This window comes from Hippopotamus amphibius, chromosome 11 (assembly GCF_030028045.1).
Source record: "Hippopotamus amphibius kiboko isolate mHipAmp2 chromosome 11, mHipAmp2.hap2, whole genome shotgun sequence".
Lineage (NCBI taxonomy): Eukaryota > Metazoa > Chordata > Mammalia > Artiodactyla > Hippopotamidae > Hippopotamus > Hippopotamus amphibius.
The window spans coordinates 91421256-91442461 of record NC_080196.1 but is presented as its reverse complement, the minus strand read 5'-3'; the positions used below and the strand labels follow the sequence as shown (position 1 = coordinate 91442461).

Sequence of the window (21206 nt, the reverse complement as noted above, 5' to 3'; positions counted from 1 at the left end):
GGGGGGCTGGAATCATTTGTTCACATGACTAGTAGTCAATAGCAGTTAATGTGACCTCTCCATGTAGCCTGGGCTTTCTCACAACATGGTGACAGGGTTCCTTCAAAGGCAAGCATCCCAAGGAAGAGACCAGATGGAGTTCATGTTCTCTTTAATAGCTAGCTTGGAAATCAGGCAGTGGCATTTCCTCTCCATACTATTGGCTGAAGCAGTTTCAAGATATGCCAGATTCAAAGAGAAAGAACAAAGCTCCTGCCTCTTGATGGAAGAGTGTTGACATCACACTGAAAGAGCATATGGGATGGAATGTAGAGTTCTCCCATCCATCCATCCATTTTGGAAAATACAATCTGCCACAAGTAGTGACAATCAGCTCTTTTCATTTAAAGCTACATCTCCCCTTTGCAACTAGAAAATAAGAAAGACACAAGATGCACATTTAGACATTCAAACTAGATGAGGCCAAAAGAATCTGACAGGACACCTATACAGTTAAGAAATGTAAAAGCAGACAGACATGGTATCCTTAGGAGAGGTGAAACAAGACAGAGGTGGTGATCTAGCATGATCACTTTTAACTAGCCCATGTTACCTGGAAAAAATGTTTTAATCTACAAATAACCAACCTTTCCAGCAAACAGAACCTATAAAGGAATAAAGATTTTATCACATAAAAATTATCTCAACATAGAAGCCTGAGTGAGGTCCTGGGTCTCTACTGTGGCCCCTCTCCTACCCAGAGCCCACAGGCTGGTAAAACTAGCCCACAGGTGGTAAACCAGGCATCAGGCGCTGTGGCATCCAGCTAGAGACAGCCAGCTGGAATTTATTCCCCTCCAGGCCACGGGACCTGCAGCAGAAAGCTGTGGCATGAGGTTCAGTGGCTAAAGTTCTGGAGAGGGCCATGCTACAACAGGTGGACTGGACAGAAAGGGTGCTTCTTGGTTTCAAGCTACTGATGCTACTGCAAGAGAAGATGGAGGGCAAAGAGACCCAGGACCAGAAAATCCTTTCAATATTAGATTTAAAAATGTTATTTTCCAAAATAAATAAGTAGAAGAAGCCTGTCACTTTGCTTGAAAATGAAGTTCAAGTAAAAGAGGTTAGTTCTTGTTTGAAAATTAATGTCTTCATTATTGTTTGAGGAATATGATTTTACCAACTGTGCACCTAAATTAATGTAACAAATTGATTACATGCTAACAATCAAAATAGAGACTCAGTATTCATTCTGCAAGAATTAAACATACTCACCAACACAGTTGTTCAATATGAGTTTTAGGAAAAGAAATCTTAAACAGAGAAAATGTTTTTGATAGAGAATGTACAGAATAATGATCCCTAGAGAAAAAACAAGCAAGACAAAAAAAGTAAAGAATGCCATTATTTTTAATTAAACTGAGACGTGAAAATTAAACATACCGGCATTTAAATTAGGGAGGAAGAAAGGATAACAATTAAGTAGTACCCATAATGTATTCTACAGTCATCACAGCGACAGTGTTAACCAGGCCACTGGGCCTGGTGGGACACTTTTTCCTCTGCTACAAGGCTCAGCATGCCAAGCAGACGTCACAGCCATAGATTGTGGTGGTTAACTTTACATGTTGACTTGACTGGCCACGAGGTGCCCAGATTACACTGTTTCTGGGTGTGTCTTTGAGGATGTTTTGAGATGAGACAAGCATTGGAATCAGTGGACTCAGTGAAATAGACTGAGTGAAATAGACTGCCCTCCCCTGTGTGGGCAGGCACCCTCCCATCCATCCAAGACCTGAATAGAACAAAAGGCAGAGAAAGGAAGGAGAACTTTGCTCCTTTCCTTCCTGCCTCACCGCTGAGCTGCAACATCTCATCTGATCTGGCCTGGCTCCCCTAGTTCTCAGGACTTCACACTCAGACTGAACCACGCCACCAGCTTTCCTGGGCCTCCGGCTTGCAGACAGCAGATCTGGGGGCCTCTCAGCCTCCATAATCACCTAAGCCAATTCCTCATAATAGATAGATTAGATAGATAGAGAGATGGGTGGATGATAGAGGATAGACAGACAGACAGACAGACAGATAGAAAGAAATACACAAATACCCTATTGGTTCTGTTTCTCTGGAGAACGCTAAGACACAGACAGACTATGTCTCCCGAAGTGCAGGAGAGAAATTCCATGAAATTCTTACAATCCAACCACTCGTTTTCCCTGACCACTATCAATCTGCTTACACATCTTATTTTATCATATTTTTCATCTCACTATACTTTTATCACAATTTCATTACAGGTCGATGTTTACAGACTGAATTACACTGAATGCATTTCAGGTATTCTGTTCCTTAACCACATATGTGACAGCAGAAGAACCACGTGGATGGGCTCTCTAAATCTAACTTTTGCCTATAGATTGAAATATTATGAGCGGAATTTAGACACTAATGACCTTTAATTCCAAAGAGCCTGGATAGCCTTGATCTTCTTGAACTCTGACTTTTATTATCACATCTGCACCTGTCTTACTGGGGTTGGCAGCACTGCCACTAAACACAAAAACTAAATATGAACATTTTTTAGTTCCACTGTATGCCTAGAACACAGGCTCACACGGCAGGTGATCCAATATTTACCATAAGGCAGTGGATTTTAAAATATACATGCTTTATTCTTTTTTTAAGTTTTATTTACAAGAAACAAAGAAAATGAAAATGCTAAAGAAATTATATACAAAGAAATCACATACAAGGACACTTATAGGAATAGCCTTTGTACCCTACTGTTGGCTGGTTCAAAAGCTCACAAGGGCCTTATGTTATAACATATCGGGTAAGTCCTCCCCCTCGGACCTCTGACAGCCTCCGGCAGTGTCGTAAAATATTCAGTATCACATGAAACCTCTTGTCAACTTTCAAAGCTGTGAACTCCTTTATGTCAGCTTCCACTACGAAATAATGGCCTGAAAATAAAGATATTAGTGCTAATTTTTGTTGGACAACTTTCAATGAGTCTTTAATGCATTAGATTATGAATATGAATGGCATTAATCATTTTTATTATATTATCCAACCAAAATGGGAACTGGTATTCTTGATAAAATAATAATTATTCTTTCAACTGAAGTTGCATGATGTTTACTGTAGCATTTCAGAACTGTAGCCCTCACTGGCTAGCTGCTGGTGTAACAATTAGCTTTTCAAGAGGCAATATAGTCGTGGTTAAGAGAAGGAAACCCACTGTAGCTTTATCACAGCAGAATGACCTTGGGCAAGTACCTTAAGCCCTCTTTGCCTAGTCTGTAAAACAGGGGTAATAACAGTACACAACTCATAAGGATGCTGTGAGGACTAAAGCCCTTGGTACACTATCCAGTACATAGTAAGTGCTATGTAGAGGCATGACCAACTGTTATCATTTCTATTCTAATTCTGAAAACACTGGGTATCGTTCCATAATAGACTCTAATGCAGTATTTCTGTCTCAGCACTACAGACATTTCAGGCTAGATAATTCTCTTTTGTCAGAGCTGTCTTGTGCATTATAGGGTACTTTAGCAGCAACCCTGCTCTCTACTCACTAGATGCCAGTAGCACCCTCAACTCCAGTTTTAACAACCAAAAATGTCTCCCAAGATGGACAAATGTTCCCTAGTGGGAAAATCACCCCTGGTTGAGAACTACCTCTCTAGAGTTAGAATTTTTTGGAATTAGTTTTGTGTCTCATGATTTAGTTACACTCCAAACAGCTGACATGTACACACACATATATATATACTTTCACTTTACCTTTGGTTTCCTTCGTTTCTTCATCGATAAATCTGTGATAGAGATTTCTGACCACAGAACTCATAGACTTTTTTGGTTGATGCAGGATCTTATATTTACTAACCACTGCCTTGTTGATTTCCTTAATAACATCATTAATTTGACAATAGGTTAAGCGGCATTTCATGTACCTGTAAAAAAGAAAATGATTAATTTTTCTACAGAATAATCATGCAAAATTGTTTTCTTTTAAAAGCATTTACATACAATGACTTTATACAGTAGCAAAGCTATTAGTACTCTCTATAAAAAACTTTATATGAACTTCCAAATAAAACAGACATGTCTCAACTGCTGAAAAATTAAATGGAGACCACAATATAATAGTGCTTATCTTCCTTAGTTATATCTGGATACAGAAATCCCTATTCTCCCGCTACAGAATTAATATTACAATTTAAAATACGCTTTCAAACTCTGCTTCAAATAGACTGATTAATTTTACTATAGCAATTTATTTAAATATTTTTAAATGTTTGTGAGCAAGGGAAAGAAAAATTTAAATATTAATAAATTATATAACTCACACCACTCTAGTTTTCTGCAAAACACATATCTGTTCAGAGAGAGAAAGAAAAAAGCAGGAGGAAGGGAAGACAGAGGATGACAAATGTGACAGCAAAGGTGACAATGCTGACTGAGACAAAGAACTGATGGGGCAGGGGCTGCAAAGGAATCAGGGGCCGGAAGTTAGGGTGCCCAGCTGCCAGGCAGAGCAGAAGGATGGACAGCCTCAACAGACAGCCTCGTTCTTCATTCTGAGCTCAAATGCCCTTAAACACTGTCTTTCTCTGTCAAGTCCACTCATCCAATCCAGTCTCCCTCCTGCCCATCCTCCCAGTCACCAGAGTCTCAGAATATAAGAACAGGAGACCCTCGATTGTGGGTGGTCTGTACACACCAAAAACAAACCTTTATTGATCTGCTTTAATTTTTCCCCTCAACAAACTGTGGATTCATTATGTTAAACTCTGTCCTTTGTCTCTATTCAAAGCAGCAGTTTTCTAATCGAAACTTCCTTAATGTAAAATAATATATAATGTTTAAAGGAAAATGTTTATACTGACCAAAACCCATTCATTTTCATAATCCCTTCTCTTCTAGATTCATTTTTGCCACTCATTTTTCTAACCACAATTTCCACAGTTGAGGCCACAGCTCAACACGACGCAATTCCTTTAAATCATGTGAACGATTTCCAAATTTCCTCAAAGCAGGTGCCAATGTTTTCCACTTTAATTCCACCTCAGTGTTAACTTTTTAAAGATAAATAAATAAAAGTCCCATGCTTGGAACACATTCTTCCTTATCCTAATTTAAGGATATCTTAATCTAACTTCTCTCATTCGTTAAACAAGCCCTTAGTTTAAAAATGAATACTCTACCATGACTATTCGAACATCCTCCCTTCAAGGAAGCATTTTTCTAAAGGCCTTTCTACCCGTGTTCTCACAGCCATTTGCTCTTCCCTTTAGCTCAGCTGAGGAGCAACAACAACAACAATTAAAAAAACTGAAGAGCATCAAAAAGAATTTTAATGACAATAAAGCTGTCAGTAAAGGAAATGACCAAGTGACCAAATCAAACAAACGAAAACTAAAGAGGAATGTCAGCCTCATTCCTAGTCTCAGAATTGTGAGACTGCCAGATATTTTTCAAGGGGCTACTATGCGTGTGAAAAGATGCTCAACATCATATGGCATCAGGAAACTGAAAATTAGAACAATGAGGTACATTACACTTACTAGAATAGCGAATACAGAAAACTGACAAAACTAAATGCAGGTGAAGATGTGGAACAGCAGGAACTCTTTCTACTGGGAACGCAAAATAGTAGGACAGCCACTTTGGGAGACAGTTTGGCAGCTTCTTACAAAACTAAACAGGTTTACCATATGATCCAGCCGTCACACTCCTAGGTATTGACCCAAGTGAGCTGAAAACATGTCCACACAAAACCTGCACATGAATGTTTACAGCAGCTTTAGTCATAATTGCCCCAAATTGGAAGTAACCAAAACGTCGCTCAACAGATGAAAAGATAAACAGACTGTGCTACATCTACATGGCAGAGTATTAGTCAGCAATAAAAAGAAATGAGCTAGCAAGCCATAAAAAGACATGAGGGGAATCTTAAGTGCATATTACTAAGGCCACAGTGTATGATTCCAACTATACGACACTCTAGAAAAGGGAAAACGACAGAGACAGGAAAAAGATCAGTGGCTGTGAGGGGCTCGAGGGGAGGGATGAAAGGGTGGAGTGCAGGGTATTTTTAGGGCAGTGAAACTGTTCTGATAATGGTGGACACATGACATTACGCGTTTGTCAAAATCCATAGACTATACAAAACAAAGAGTGATCCCTAATGTAAACTACAGACTTTAGTTAATATCTAGTTAATAGTATCTAGACTGGTGTATCAATGATAACAAATGTACCACACTAACGCAATGTTAGTAATAGGGGAACTATTGTCAGGTATGAGAACACTGTATTATCTGCTCAATTTTTCTGTAAACCTAAAACCGCTCTAACAAATAAAGTCTGTTAATTAAAAAACAAACAATAAAACCCAGATGGACAACTCTCAGACACGTAAAATAATCATGCCCTTTGCCCCAGGGATTCTCCTCCTAGGACTCTATTTCAAGGAAATAAGGAATTACAAAACAGCCTTGTCTAGAAGAAATTTCACTACACCATTCTTCATGACAATGCAATCAACCCAAATATTTAATAAGGTCATGTTTAAAAAACTTATAGAGTAGCCACACAATAAAATATTATAAAACAATTAAAATCCAAGTTTGCTATGATAGTTAATGATGGAAAAACACTCATGATAAAAAAAGTAAGTAGATTATATTCATAGACTAACTACATTGTTGTAATAACAATCAGAAACAACTTGTTATGTAGCTGAAATTAAAAAAAAGAAGGAAATTCTCTATCTTGTCGGAGTGGTGGAATTACAGATGAGTTATCTTCTGACAACAAACATTTTCCAACAACGTGCATTATTTGTATAAGAAAGTAATAAGAAATGTAACAATATAAAGCTGAGAAGTAAAACCCCTGGAATTATGAGAGTTTAAAAACACGGACTTCCATAATTGGTTCCCCATTAATGTCATCTGTGAACAGCAAAGGAACCCTCTCTTAGGGGTGGCATCTTGTCTTATTCACCCTGTATTCTTTTCCTCAGTGACCCAGAGCCCAAAATAGAGCACAGACTCAAACAAGTGTGTGGCATAAGTTAAATGACAAATGGAAACCAAACACAACACTCTCTGTTTCAATTCTCAAATCTATACAACACACTCACTTTCCTTAAAATTGTAACAAAACTGAGGCTACTTCTAAAATGTAATTGGATAAATCTGTATCATAAAATGACCCTGAGAGGACTCAGCAACAAATTGATCCATCTCTAGATCTCTCTAATAGTTTTAAACATTTTCAAAGAAAGATTTCCTGCATTTTCACAGTACAATATAAAACTATTTTAGAAAAGATCAGTGTCGGAACACACCATATTATGATTAACATAATCAAGGTTTATACTTTAAGCAATCATGTATGTTGATTATTAAAGAGTTGAATGTTAAAATTAATCTTAAATACTCACGCAGGAATGCCATTAAACTCATCAGAAGTTATAAATAGCATTTCTTTAATATTTTTTTGTTCTTTGGGGGGCTTCTTTATGGGTGCAGGTTCCTCAACTTTGACTGGTTCTTCGGGGTCAAGATCTGATCCATTAACACTACAGAACAGACACGCACAGAGGATACAGGTAATCGTTAGAATTCTGCAGCATACCAGAAAGCTTTGCAACTGAAAATGATCAGAATCAAACTCATGATTCATCTTGTTATAATTTTATAGCCAACCTTTTTTTCTATCCCTACCCTAATGCTCATGAAGATCTGAATAGTGAGAACGCTAAAAAATTAAGTCCCCAAATCTTCAGTAACATAATTGCTCTTTACACACACAAAACATGGTGCCAGTAGAACATGTGCCAAACACCTTCATCAGTTATCCCACTGGCTCCTCAAAGTCAACATGCATAAAGTTGAATTTAACTTCTAAATGGCTTCTCTTCCTGACCTCCCTATTTCTGAACATGGAAACATCGATCATTTCATATTCCTATCTTTTCAATTTATCCCATTGGTTGCTAGTACAGTAAGTCCCCTACATCCATTTCAAGAGCGCATTCATAAGTCCAATTTGTTCCAAAGTTCAAGTTAGCCTAGGTACCCAGCTAACACAATCGGCTATATAGTACTGCACTGTAATAAGTTTATAATACTTTTCACACAAATAATACCTAAAAAACAAACACACAAAAAAATAAACATTTTTAATCTTACAGTACAGTACCTTGAAAAGTACAGGAGTATAGTACAACAGCTGGCGCTTCTTAGCAGTACCAGCTACACCACTGCTGCTTTTACTTTTGCTTCTGGATATCCTTGCTTGAAATAAAGATATTGTACTACTGTACTCTATACAGTACTGCACTGTATAGTAATGTACACAAAAGCACAACCACTTGTAGAGGATGCAAGCACGTGACAATGCCAGACATGTGAACTAACTTACATGATTGGACACGGGAACATATGTTTGCATCTCTGAAAGTTTGCAACTTGAAGGTTCATATGTAGGGACTTACAGGTATCAGTCCTGCCTGCTGCAGACTCATTTTAGTTGTCAGCAATGAGCATGGGTCACCCTTGGATCAGTCCTGCCCAATTTCTGGAGTCAATTAGAAGCCTAATATAGCTCCTACCCACAAGCAAACAGAGTCTACAAGTAAACTATCTTCGAGGTTATTTAACTGCCAGGGAAGGAACGGACCCCTGCTGCCAGCACCAAGTGAAGTGATAAATGGAAATGGGCTACAGGAAAAAGAAGATCCAGCCCAGGAGCAAGCAAAGGGAATCCCAAGAAAGACAGGGAAGTGAGATCCCAAGATGACAGCTGAGTACCGGACACAGAGGGCAACCAGGCCTGACTGAGGCAGTGTGATGAGGAGATGGCCACGTCGTGGGTTGTCAAGATGAAGATGCCTGATGTTATGGTAGCATCATCCTTACATGAATGAGACTCCACAGCGGGCCTGGCTGATTCTTACCTGTACTTTCTTGCCTTCAGGCCCTGCTGTGTTTATCAGCTGAAAATAACCATTTCCACCTATCGAAAGGTTCTGTTGTGACCTGGCCCTGAAAGCTGAAGCCAGGCCACAGTGAGTTTAGAAGAAAATTCCTCCTACTCCTCGGGCCATATGCCTGCTGGGTAGCCGATGTCCAGCCCAATAATCCTGGCAGATATTCTATGATGACCTCTGTTCCTACCATTCACTCATGACTGTGCCCACTAATTTTCTCCTCTTCTTCTTTTTTCAGATGCACCATGCAGCTTACAGGATCTTAGTTCCCCAACCAGGGATGGAACCCGGGTCATGGCAGTGAAAGCGCCGAGTCCTAAGCACTGCACCACCAGGGAACTCCTCAATATTCTCTTCTTGGAGGGAAATCCCTAACATGCCAGCGACTCAAGCTTATCTCCTGGAGACCTTCAACTATTAGCAGCAACATGGCTCTTTTCCTACACAGCAAGGTTCACGCCTTCCTTTCAGTTTTCAAATTTAAGCACTCTATCGTTTGTGGAAACACATACGCAAAACTGTGATTATCCTAAATGCCAGGATGATCACCTCTTTGATAGAGGGAGGATGTGCAATAGAAAAAGTGTTGTAGGTACTGGTAGTGCCTTATTTCTTAATCTGGTAGATACAATGATGTTTATTCTTCTTTAATGTGCACTAATAATACTTTATTTACTTCTCTGTATATACGATACATTTCAAGAGTTAAAAAAGTTAAGTTAGCCATGGAATGTTTTTACATACTTGGAGCCTCCCTTTAAAAACACAATTCTGAAAATCAACTATATTTCAATAAAATTAAAAAAAAAAAGAAAAGAAATACAGTTTTGGTGGCAGAGGATTGGAGAGATGGGAGTTGAGAAATACTGGAAAGACAAAACACAAGGTCTCCCAAATCATGAAGACAAAGATGTCATGGAGCCAGACTATCTCACAGAGCCAGACAAAACCCTGCAGAGGCTGAATGGAGAGCTGGGGCTGTGAGACAGAGAGACAGGCTGAAGACGCCAAGTTCCTGTCTACATGATGGGTGGGTAACAAGGAGACAGTTTAGTTTTAGACACACAAACCTGGAGGAGAGAACAGCTCACTCGTAAGATTCCCAGAAAGCAATGGAACAACAGAACTGGATGCCATGTCAAGCTGGACGTTTGGTGTTAAGCAAGCATGAGTAAAACAGAGCTTTAGGAGATACTCGTAATTTAAAGGAGGGCAGAGAAAAAGGGGACAGCCTAGTCGAAGATGTAGGATGACAACACAGAAAGCACAGTGGTACTGCAGGTAACAGAATTTCAAAAATAAAAAGATGGGCAGCAAAACAAAATCTAAAAAGAATTAGGGCTGAAGAGGAATTTTTTACCTCTTTGTGACCTTCAAGCAATCGGTTACATAAATATGGTAATAATAACAGCCAAAAGCTAGGTTTCAGGGGCTTCTCAGGAAAAAGGGCGGGCACGAACATGTACTAGCAGTGAAGAGACACAGAGGTAAGACAATAGTTTGAGGGTAAAAACGGAGCTAAATTTCTGTTTCTTTTTGTTGTTTTTAAGATGGGAAGCTCATTTCATTAAGTTTATTTTTACTCTAAGGCAGTGGTTCTCAAGGGTCAGAGAAGAGATTTTGCCCACCAAGAAGACGTATGGAAACGTCTGGAGACATTTTTCATTGTCACAACTGGGCGGAGGGTGGGGGAGGGAGGGGGTACAGGGGTGCTACTGATATTAAGTTGGTAGAGATCAAGGATGCTAGTAAACATCCTATTCTCACAAAGAAGAATTATCTGAACTAAAATGTCCATAGAGCCGAGGTTGACAAACTCTGCTCTAAGGGAAAGAAATGAGAAAAAGTAGAAAAAGGGTCTAGAGGAGACTCACCCTTGGGAAAGGTGGTGGGCATTTTCCCCAGAGACGGTGCGATAAAAAAACTGGTAAAGATAAGGGAAGATTATTTCTAGTGTAAGTGACCAAAAAAAAAAAAAAAACCCAAACCTAAATAATCACTAACAAAATTGCAAGTATATGAAAAAGGAAAAGATTTGAAGTGTTTGTTTTAATAGTTTTATATAATCAGATAGTAAGACTAATTATAAATGCACTTACAAGTTCTGGCTTACTGTTACTTGAGGCAAATGGGGAGGAATGTTTTCTTTGAGATGTTCCACATCTTTATAATCTTCTTCAAGAGATTCACAGAGTTCCTAAAATTTAATAAAAAAAAAAAAAGTCAGCTCACAAATAAGTTGTGTTTTAACATGGTAGAAAGAGCGTGAAAGACTATGACCCACAATCACAATGATTCTGAGTATTCAGAAAGCAGACGGGGTGAGAAAGCATTGAATGCAGCGATATTTAAAAATAGCTCTTTGGGGGCTTCCTAGGTGGCGCAGTGGTTAAGAATCCGCCTGCCAATGCAGGGGACTCGGGTTCGAGCCCTGCTCTGGGAAGATTCCACATGTCGTGGAGCAACTAAGCCCGTGCACCACAACTATTGAGCCTGCACTTTAGAGCCCGTGAGCCACAACTACTGAGCCCATGTGCTGCAACTACTGAAGCCCACGGGCCTAGAGCCCGTGCTCCACAACAAGAGAAGCTACGGCAACGAGGAGTCCGCGCACCACAACGAAGAGTAGCCCCCACTCAATGCAACTAAAAGAAAGCCTGTGCACAGCAAAAAGGAGAACCAACACAGCCAATAAAATAAATTTAAAAATTTATTTAAAAAAAAAAAAATAGCTCTTTGGAGGACTTCCCTGGTGGCACAGTGGTTAAGACTCCACGCTCCCAATGCAGAGGGCCCAGGTTCGATCCTTGGTCAGGGAACTAGATCCCACATGCATGCCACAACTAAGAGTTCGCATGCCACAGCTAAGGAGCCTGCATGATGCAACTAAGACTGGCGCAACCAAATAAATAAATTATAAATGAAAAGAAAACAACTCTTTGGTTTCTAGAGCTGTTTCCTTGTTTGCTTTTTAAATATTTATTTTTTTTATTTATTTGACTGCGTCGGATCCTAGTTGCTGCTTGCAGGCTCTTCATTGAGGTGCACGGGCTTCTCTCAAGTGGTGGTGCACAGGCTCTAGAGCTCACGGGCTCAGTAGTTGCAGCGCATGGGCTCTAGAGTGCGCAGGCTTAGTTGCCTCTCGGCATGTGGGATCTTAGTTCTCAACCAGGGATCGAACCCACATCCCCTGCATTGGAAGGCAGATTCCTAACCACTGGACCACCAGGGAAGTCCTGCTAGAGCTGTTTTTAGATGGCAATATATTATTTTCTTTTCCTCTACTGGATTTTTTCAGAGAACAATTGTTAGAATCACATTACTACAGGCAGGGCTGACATTCATGTCTTTCTAAAATACTTCAAACTTGGGAAGCAACTAAAAAGTATATGAAAGATTTATGTTTGTCATTCTAGTAAAGTGCTTTTGTTGACTTAGCAAACGTTCCCCAGCACAGGAGTGATAATGCATTCCTGGAAGGCAAGGACTAGACATTACTTGGAAGGGCTTTTGTATATTCCAGCTTAATGAAAATTTCTACTTGATCATAACCGCTTTCATTTTGTGTTGTCTTTATTTAACTTTCCCTAGAACTTGAGGTTATGAACTCATGCAAATTTAATAAGAAAAATACCCTGAATCCGCCTGCCAATGCAGGGGACAAGGGTTCCAGCCCTGGTCCAGGAGGATCCCACATGCCACGGAACGAGCATGCCCGTGAGCCACAACTACTGAGCCCAGGTGCTGCAACTACTGAAGCCCGGGCACCTAGAGCCTGTGCGACGAAACAAGAGAAGCCACCGCAATGAGAAGCCCAGGCACCGCAGCGAAGAGTAGCCCCCATTCGCCACAACTACACAAAAGCCCGAGCACAACAATGAAGACCCAACGCAGCCAATTAATTAATTAAAAATAAAATAAAATGAAGTGTATATCTTAAAAAAAAAAAAAAGAAAAAGCCTCTGTACCTTTGAATTCCTGTCATCTGATTTTCAATCATAATGTAAACAAAAATTCCAAATAGCCTTTAATCCTGAGTTGAACATTCTCTAAACCCACACCTAACCCTGAGCATTTTGGGGCAGCACAGAAGTGAAACCATTATTGGTTTCTGTTTAAATTTGTATGACATCTTCCTTTTAAAGAGCTGAATCATGTGCAGAGATACTACCTCCATTTCAACTAATAGTAGGATAGGCACAGTCATGCCCATCGCTACGGTTGAAAAATCCTTACAGACATTAAGGATTATAAGGCTGAAAGAGACCCTAGAGCCCACCATGTTCAATCCCATTGAACATACCAATGGCTCTAAGAGCATGAGGTACATGGTACAGATTGAGTACTTTCCCATCAGGAAGTAAACAGGCATTTTATAAGTGAAGGCTTATTTAGACCCAAATGTATGTGTAAATGAGGCTCAAGTTCCTCTTTACATGGGAATCCTCATACACTTCAGTATGACCCATTACTTTCCAAATGAGAACACTGTGACCCTAAGAGGAAAAATGACCTTCTTAGGGTGGCAGAGGGCGCTACGGGCAGCCAGGGTGAGAATCCACGTCTCCTCACCCCAGGGCAGGCATTCCTCCCACACCACACTCCCAGGAGATCATTTATTTAAATTAAACCTACCAAGAATTATTTAGGAAATATTCCTTTTTAGTAAATAAATTGGCTACCAGCACAGAGAAAGAAATACCTCTGGGACTCTGGAGTCCATCATACTGGGAAAATAAAATGCAAACAGCACTCTCCATCATTAATAATAACTTACAAAGCTAAGAATATTATAAACTTAAAGAATCCTTAAGAATCCCCTGGTTATTAGGGACTTTGTATCTATCACCTTTTAAATTTCTTTCTTCACTAGAAAACCATTACCTTGAGTGAACTGTTGGCTTGTTCATGATACTGAATTTCCAATTCCAATTTATTTAGAAGTTCATTTACTACAATGATCTCATCTCCAATTTTATTTAATATAGTCTTCAGGGTAGGTTCTTGCCCTATTAATGAACAAAGATAAAATGGAAAATAAAATGTATAGAAAAGCACAAAATATACATGTATCCAACTGAACTCCTGGAACAGAGCTTTACCTTAAAGAGACACAGGGTGGAGAAAGAACTATTGTTTCAGCCCATAGGACCTGTCTCATGGATAATTTTAAGAACTCATTTCTAAGTAACATAAATGAAAAGGAAGGGAGAGGTAAGTACAAAGTGCCCCCTGAATCTCTTGCTTCTGGAAAATTGCTCCACTATAATAAAACACCTAGAAATGCTAGATAAAATAAGCACCCTTTTACATGCATAGTTGAGCTCTTATGAGAAAAAGGTAAATCCCAAGGGCTTCAACATGAAGAGAGAACCACAGACCAGGCAGCATATGTAAGCCGATGCTGCAGCGGCCCTAATGGGAGGGACGAGGTGCAGAGGAATGCTGGAGAGAGGTGGCTATCAGTCACAGAAACCTAATCTACTTGGTTTTAATGGGGATCAGAGTCAAGACTTTGGGACTTCAAAGCACAGGATGCTGGTAGTGAGAATCCCAAACGAGGCCAGGATCCTTCTTCGTGGGATATATCTTCAGTGAATGTGTAAACCTAAAAGATCACTGGCCAGGAAGGTAGGCTTATGTTTTGGACTGGCCCGCAAGTATGTGTGGGAGACAGGGGAGAGTAGCCTGCTCTCAAATTCCCAACCCCACCTCCTAGCCCCTCTCTCTAGCTTCCTAGATACAAGGATGGGAAAACCTGAGTTCCCTCCTCCCTAGAAAAAGAAATAGTTAAAAAAAAAAAAAAAGAAGAAGAAGAATTTTTAAGGGCAGATCAAAAGCACAAAAAGAAAAACTATCCTCATAATCCAATCTTTCCATCCTCACTTCTAGCAACCACATCATGAAATACATATAAGTGAAAACATAACTTGACCACATCTACAGATTACAGATGCAGCAGAGTGAAATGGCTAAAGGCTCCATGCCTGAAGTCAGAGACACCAGTACCTGCCCTCAGAGGGTTACGGAGAAGTAGGAAAGTACATATAACACGGGTGAGCACTGTGCTTGGAACCTAGTAAAGCACTCAGTAAAGGCAAACTATTATTAATTGATATAACCTAATATTGTGGGAAGACATTCAGGAGTCTTTCTGAAACCTTGAAAATGTTAAAGTATGTGGGCCGAGCGACTGGATGCAGAATGTCCTGCTTGAGCAGTGGAGGAGCTAAGGGTGCGAGGCATGGAGACTATGGGGGCATAGGCAGAAAACTGACCCTCTCTGGGGGCGCAGCCCCTTTCTCACTGCATTCCTTATATCACCCTGTTTGGCCCTGGAGGATGGCTGGTTAGCCAGAGACGGGTAAGATTCCTCAGGGGAGGAACAACCTAAGACAGGCACAGTCGCAGAGGGGCCAACAGGGGTGGGGCACAGACCCTTAATCCTTCTGAGAGAGGTCTCAGCCCCCAGGGCTGCTTTGCTCTCCACGCCCAGCTCAAATCCACACCCTGCTCAGATCCACACCTGCTCAAATCGGACCCAGGAGGCAAACAAAGATCATTGCCCCAGTCATGCAAGGCCTTTGATTGTTTATGGGATTAACCTGGGAAGTGTTAGACCCTTAGGCTATGCCAAGAACTCAATAAAAGCAACGTGGGAACAATCAGCAAGGCTCTTGATCCTAGAGGTCCTGAGTCCCCGGGTCCCATCTTTCTCTTCAGTCTGTGTCTGTGTTTTCTTCAAGCTTGCGGCACCCGTCACTCACCTCGAGTCGCCGAGCTGGTCTTGGCATAATATAACAATGCAAATGGAATCTGACAGTAGGTTCATAACAACTAAAAGAAAATAACAAGTAAATTACGATGTCTCTGCTGACATTAATTCCAAGGGGTAAAACAACTAGGGCAGGTACTAGTGTCTCTGACTTCAGGCTTGGAGGCTTTGGCCATTTCACCCTACTGCATCTCAAATAACTGGGTCACCTAAATTTTAGGGCCTTGTTTGCTGATCTGTAGTAAAATAAATTCACTAAGCAAATTCACTACTTTTATAGTAGTGACCTAGTAAATTACAGCAGCCAAAGTGGCAAACAAATTACTAGTCTTTCCTAAATAGGCTGTGGAACCAAACACAAATTATTCTCCCCACAGACAAGTGATGGTTACCCAGCATGTAGTAATCTAACAGGTCAGACTGCTTCCGCCAGGCTTCATGCTTTAACGGAGTCATTTGAACCCAAGGTTTGATAGTTTAATAGATCTCTAAATTATATTTTTCCAATAGTAATCATGCCCTCAGAAAGAGACTCTAAAGAAGACTACTTATCAAAAATCTAAATGCCCTTTTTCAGATTATTCAATAAAAGTGGCACAGAAGTAAACAAGTACTACCCTGGGAATCAAGACATGAAAAGTGTAGTCCCCACCGACTACCCATGAGCTGGGGGACCAGGGCAAGTCATCTGACTTCTGAGCCTCAGTTTCCTCATGCGCGAGACCCGGGGACTTGAGAAGATGAACCCACAGTCCCTTCAGCTTTAACTTTCTACAGAATATGTCAGCCTCTAACTGTAAAATGGATGAGGCTCTTTATTAGCGGTTCTCAACAAGAGACGGAGAGTATCAAAGTCTCAGGAGGACATGAACAGTTCGAAAGGCCATTCCAACAGTATAATTTCATATTTGAATTTTTTAAAATTACCAATTCATAATACAAAGTACAATAAGTTCAATAGGATCGTCTCAGCAGGTGGAATTCCGCCTATCAATAAATCTTTAGCTCTCCTAGATAGGGCTGGGGAGCACATATAATTTTGTAAATAATATTTTCCCAGACTTCCCAAGGATCCCCTATTTCTCTGCATTTCCATTGCATCATCTACTTTCAGCACTTCAAAATATTTTGTTAGATGGTTACAACCTCCAAGTTTCTGGATGTTTAAAAAACTGATTTCATCTTCAAGTAGTTGTTTCCTAGTTATATATACTGATAAGCTTCTTCCAATGCAGGCTGAAGATGGGTCTTTTCCACTTATGGTTTTTTCCTTGCCTTTTAGTATCTCTACTTAGCTCTAGAACCCAGAATGCTACACAACCTTCAAATCTTACTATTCTGCCTGTGTATCTCAGAAAAATGTAAGTAAATAAATGTAATTAATAGCTAGTTGATTGTTCAATGCAGTATCCTCTGCAACATTCAAAATACTGATGCTGGAGTGTTTTAAAAATCACTATTTGAAACTTAAAATTACCTTTCTAAGATACATTCATTTAACAGGCATGAGATATCATTCAAAGTGGAACAATAATCAAAATGTATCCCGTATGTACAAAGTCAGTGGAATCTGTTTTACTTACCACAATTTCTTAATGACAGAGTCTTTTTAATATTGCCAATCTTTTCATTAACATGAGAGCATAACTGTTCCAGATCTGAGGAGGCCATCCCTTACGCCTCTGAAGAAAAAAATATAAACATTTATAAAAAAAAAGAGAAGCCAGACAAATTTCTGTTCACTTTCAAAATCCAAGAAGAGTAAATATCCAGTAAGTCACATCTCCTTGAAAAGAAGGTACAAAAACTCAAGAGCAATATCTTTCGATTCTACAAGATTCAGTTTCTAACTAAAGTCCAGTAGTGACTCGTCTTAGAGCTTTCCGTAGTTAACGCATCCCAAACCAGGGTACACGGGATAAGCCTGCGTCATCTCCTTATAGATTTAGGGGGACAAATGCACTATGTATACATAAAGACAACACTGGTATTTTCTTTGAAAACTCAAAAACCCAAGAATTTTAAGTAAAAATACTAAGGTCAAAGAAACTGGGACAGGTAAGCATTTCTCCTATGCTGTGGAGCTTGGGGCTTTACTGTTTGGGGTCGGTAAGGAGGCGGAGGGAAGGAAAGAAATCGGGTACTATTCACTCCGAGGGTTGATGAGAAGGCCTAAAGCATCCACCCCAGCTAACCCAGCGAAGCAATGTCAAGCCCTCTCTTCCGCCCCGGCGGCACCGCCCCGAGCCCCCCACGCCGCCCAAAGCAATGCCTTCCTCCTGCTTCCGAAAGTGGAATCCTCAACACCAAACTCCCACCTTGTGCGGGTGCAGCAGCAAAGGGGCGACTCAGCGGGGTCGCGAAGCACGGAAACCGCTCCAGTCGCGGCCGGAAGCCCAGGATCGCGAGACCCGACTCCGGGTGCGAAATTCAAACTGCCCGCCGGGACTCTGCGCCGCGCAAGCGCACATCAGCGCTCCCGGACCGCCGCTTAGCGGCGTCATGCGTTTCCTCATTTACCCGGGGCCGCAGCTGGGCGGGGCCGGGGCGGGACTGGGCCGGGGAAGAGGCGGGGCTGAGTTGGCTCCTCAGCGAAAGGCTGCAGGACGTGTGCCGCTCCTACTTTGTGATCTCAGTAATGGGTGATCTCAGTTGGTCTCCCAATCCTGACCCTCCGCAACCAGGCCAAGTGGTCCGGAGATCAAATCGCTAACTTAAACAGTGGGCCTCCAAATTGGCTGCACATGGGAATCACCAGGGCAGCTTTTACAAATTCCAGTGCCTAAACCGTACCCAAAATCAGTGAATTCAGACACTCTCTTTAAGTGGGATCCAAACCTTAACATTTTAAAAACACCCCAGCTACTTCCAAAAGGCAGTCAAGTTTGTGAGCTCTAAGACTGAGACATCCTGTCTTCGTGTAGTTGACAGTCTCTGTAAGGACAAATACAAATTTTTTTTTAAAAGTTGAGGGGAGGGGGAGGCAGAATTCAGTCCAGCGGTTAGGATCGGCGCTTTCACTACGTGGCCAAGGTTCAATCCCTGGTTAGGGAATTAAGATCCCACAAGCCGCGCAGGCGTAGCCAAACAAACAAATGAAAAAACGTTTAATTCTCCCCGTTGAGAAAAAGGGGGAAAGCCACCCAGGGCTCCACAGTCATCAGGGATCCACCTTCCTTCCATCTTTTTGGTGCCAACTGTCCATGGCATCATGCATTCTGACACTAAGTTTGCCTGTGGTGCAAGATAACTCTGCCAGTTCCTTTCTCAGTTCTTTGAGAAAGAACTAGCTGAAACAGCACCTGTAAAAAGTTTTCCTGGAAATCACACCTAATGGCTTCTATCTGCTTTCCACTAGTCACTTACATCTGCAAGGGAGATGAAAAAAATCATTAAAATTGTTTTGATCTGGACTGTTACTTTGCATCCTCAACAATATAGGGGTTCTTTTTGTAAGGGAGAACAAAATCATAGATTCTGGGTGGGTAAAGAGCTGCCTTGGCCATTTCTACTTCTTACGTTAAAAAAAACTTTTATTATGGAAAATTTCAAAAGTATAATTAACATTAGAAGGAAGAGTACAGTGAACCCCACACTCAACCCATCATCCAGCTTCAACCACTATTAATTTATTGCAAATGTTCTTTCATCTACACCTCCTCTCCTCCCACTCCTTGCCTCCTGGATTATCTTGAAGCAAATCTCAAACATTCCATCTTTTCATCCAAAAACATTTCCATATTTATCTCCTAAAGATGGAAACTTTTAAAAAAGTGTTTATTTTAAAAACTGTTGGTATGTTTGAATTAGAATCCAAACAAGATTTACACACTGTTATTTGGTTGATACATTTCTTAAATCTCTTTTAATCACAACACACCTACATATTTAGAGCTAAATTCCTTTAGCAGGAACAAAGACCTTCATTGTAGGACTAAATGTAAGGCTTAAAATATCAATATTCTACAAAAAATAACAATAACAGAAATTCACCCTGCAGCATCAAGGACAAATATTGCCAGATTATTTCCCATGAGAAAATAAATGAGAAGAAGAGAGCATAAATGCACTGAATACAAGGGGGTGGAGGAGGGATGTGGAAGAAATGTAGAAATGAGCAATTGGATCACACTGCCTACTTCTTATTTCTTTCTGAGACTGGTTTACTTGGCAGGACTCCTTCAACTGCAATGACAGAAACTCAATCCAAAATGACTTAATCAAGAAAAAAAGACTTATTTGGCTTATAAAACTGTAATGTGTGTGTGTGTGTGTTCAGTTACAGTTCAACCCAGGTACTCAAACATACTATTAGGAAGCCGTCTCCATCTCTTAGTTCTGCGTTCCTCTGTGTTGGTTCCCTTCTCAGGCAGCCTTTTCCCTGTGGTGAACCCTGGTACCTCCAGACTTATATCCTAATGCATTAGCAGTTCTCGCTTTGCTAAGAGATCTAGCAAAAGCCCGAGGATTGCATCTCATCAGCCTGACTTGAGTCATGTGCCCACTCCTGAATCAATCAGTCTATGTGGAGGGGAGAAAAGGTCTGATTCGCTCGACAGCCTGGAGCTGGAAGCCCAGACAGCCCCACCCAAAACACGCAGGCTGAGAGTAGGACAGAAGTGGTTTCTCAAACGAAAATCTAGCTGCTTTTAGGGGACAATGGGGCAGGGAGACGTAAAACAAAACGAAAACCTGTTTTCTTCAAAGTTATGACCACATATCTACGAGTCAAAAAATGAAAAGAGCAAGATGTACAAAATTGCCGGACTGTTCCTTGCAAGAAATATGAGCAAGAGAAAAAGTAATGTGAAGTCTAGTCTTCAGAGAAAAATAATAACAACAATAACATCAGTTAACATTTATTGGGTGCTTATTCTAATTCAGGCATTTTTACGTATATTATCCTGTTTAACCTTTGTAATAAATGTATGAATACTTAAATTATGATCTGCAGTTTACAGATGAGGAAACTGAGGCTTCTAATTAAGTAACTTGCCCAAGTCAATAAATGGCAAAGTGGTCCCTAACCTCAGAACTTCTCCTCTTTACCATGATGCTCTGCTGCCTCCCCAGGAGCAAGGGGTTATCTGCCGCCATGTTTTGTGTTCCTGAACCTATAGAGTTCCATCACTGATTAATTCCCTCATGACATTTATATCACCACACACGAGCAATTTTAGATTATTTATGAATTTGAAGTTTTCGATAACCAATTGACTTTGACAAAAAAGACTTTACTGATACTTTTTGTACTCCTCTTTGTCTTTCTCTTGTCAAGCTTAACTTCTGAATGTCCCTAAATTGGAATTAACTGAAGTCCTCACTGTAGAACAAAGATCTCTTTAAGCAATAGGACTCTGCATTTCTAGGCAGCTTGGCAAATATTTATTCCTCTGGTTTTGGCCAATGACTAGTGACCAGTTTGTCCAATAAGTTTGGGGA

General features: G+C 40.6%; 1 protein-coding gene across 1 annotated transcript; it reads right to left on the bottom strand.

Moving 5' to 3' along the window:
• Positions 1-1394: 1394 nt before the first annotated feature.
• On the bottom strand, positions 1395-18198 carry SKA1 (spindle and kinetochore associated complex subunit 1). The gene is made up of 7 exons (XM_057699796.1): positions 18083-18198; positions 17348-17446; positions 13874-13998; positions 11089-11186; positions 7439-7576; positions 3769-3938; positions 1395-2942 (listed from the first exon to the last, which is right to left on the bottom strand). The coding sequence occupies exons 2-7, from the start codon at positions 17433-17435 to the stop codon at positions 2794-2796; spliced, it is 768 nt and encodes a 255-aa protein (XP_057555779.1). The 5' UTR covers positions 17436-17446; positions 18083-18198; the 3' UTR covers positions 1395-2793.
• Between the last annotated feature and the right edge of the window lie 3008 nt (positions 18199-21206).

What these genes read in the sequence shown, in the direction of transcription:
- SKA1 (XM_057699796.1), bottom strand. Translation starts at nt 17,435, where the DNA reads ATGGCCTCCTCAGATCTGGAACAGTTATGCTCTCATGTTAATGAAAAG. An exon ending in GTAACAGTAAGCCAGAACTT is followed by an intron (nt 7,577 to 11,088) that starts GTAAGTGCATTT and finishes TCTGTTCTGTAG; the next exon opens with TGTTAATGGATCAGATCTTG. An exon ending in AGAAACGAAGGAAACCAAAG is followed by an intron (nt 2,943 to 3,768) that starts GTAAAGTGAAAG and finishes CTTTATTTTCAG; the next exon opens with GCCATTATTTCGTAGTGGAA.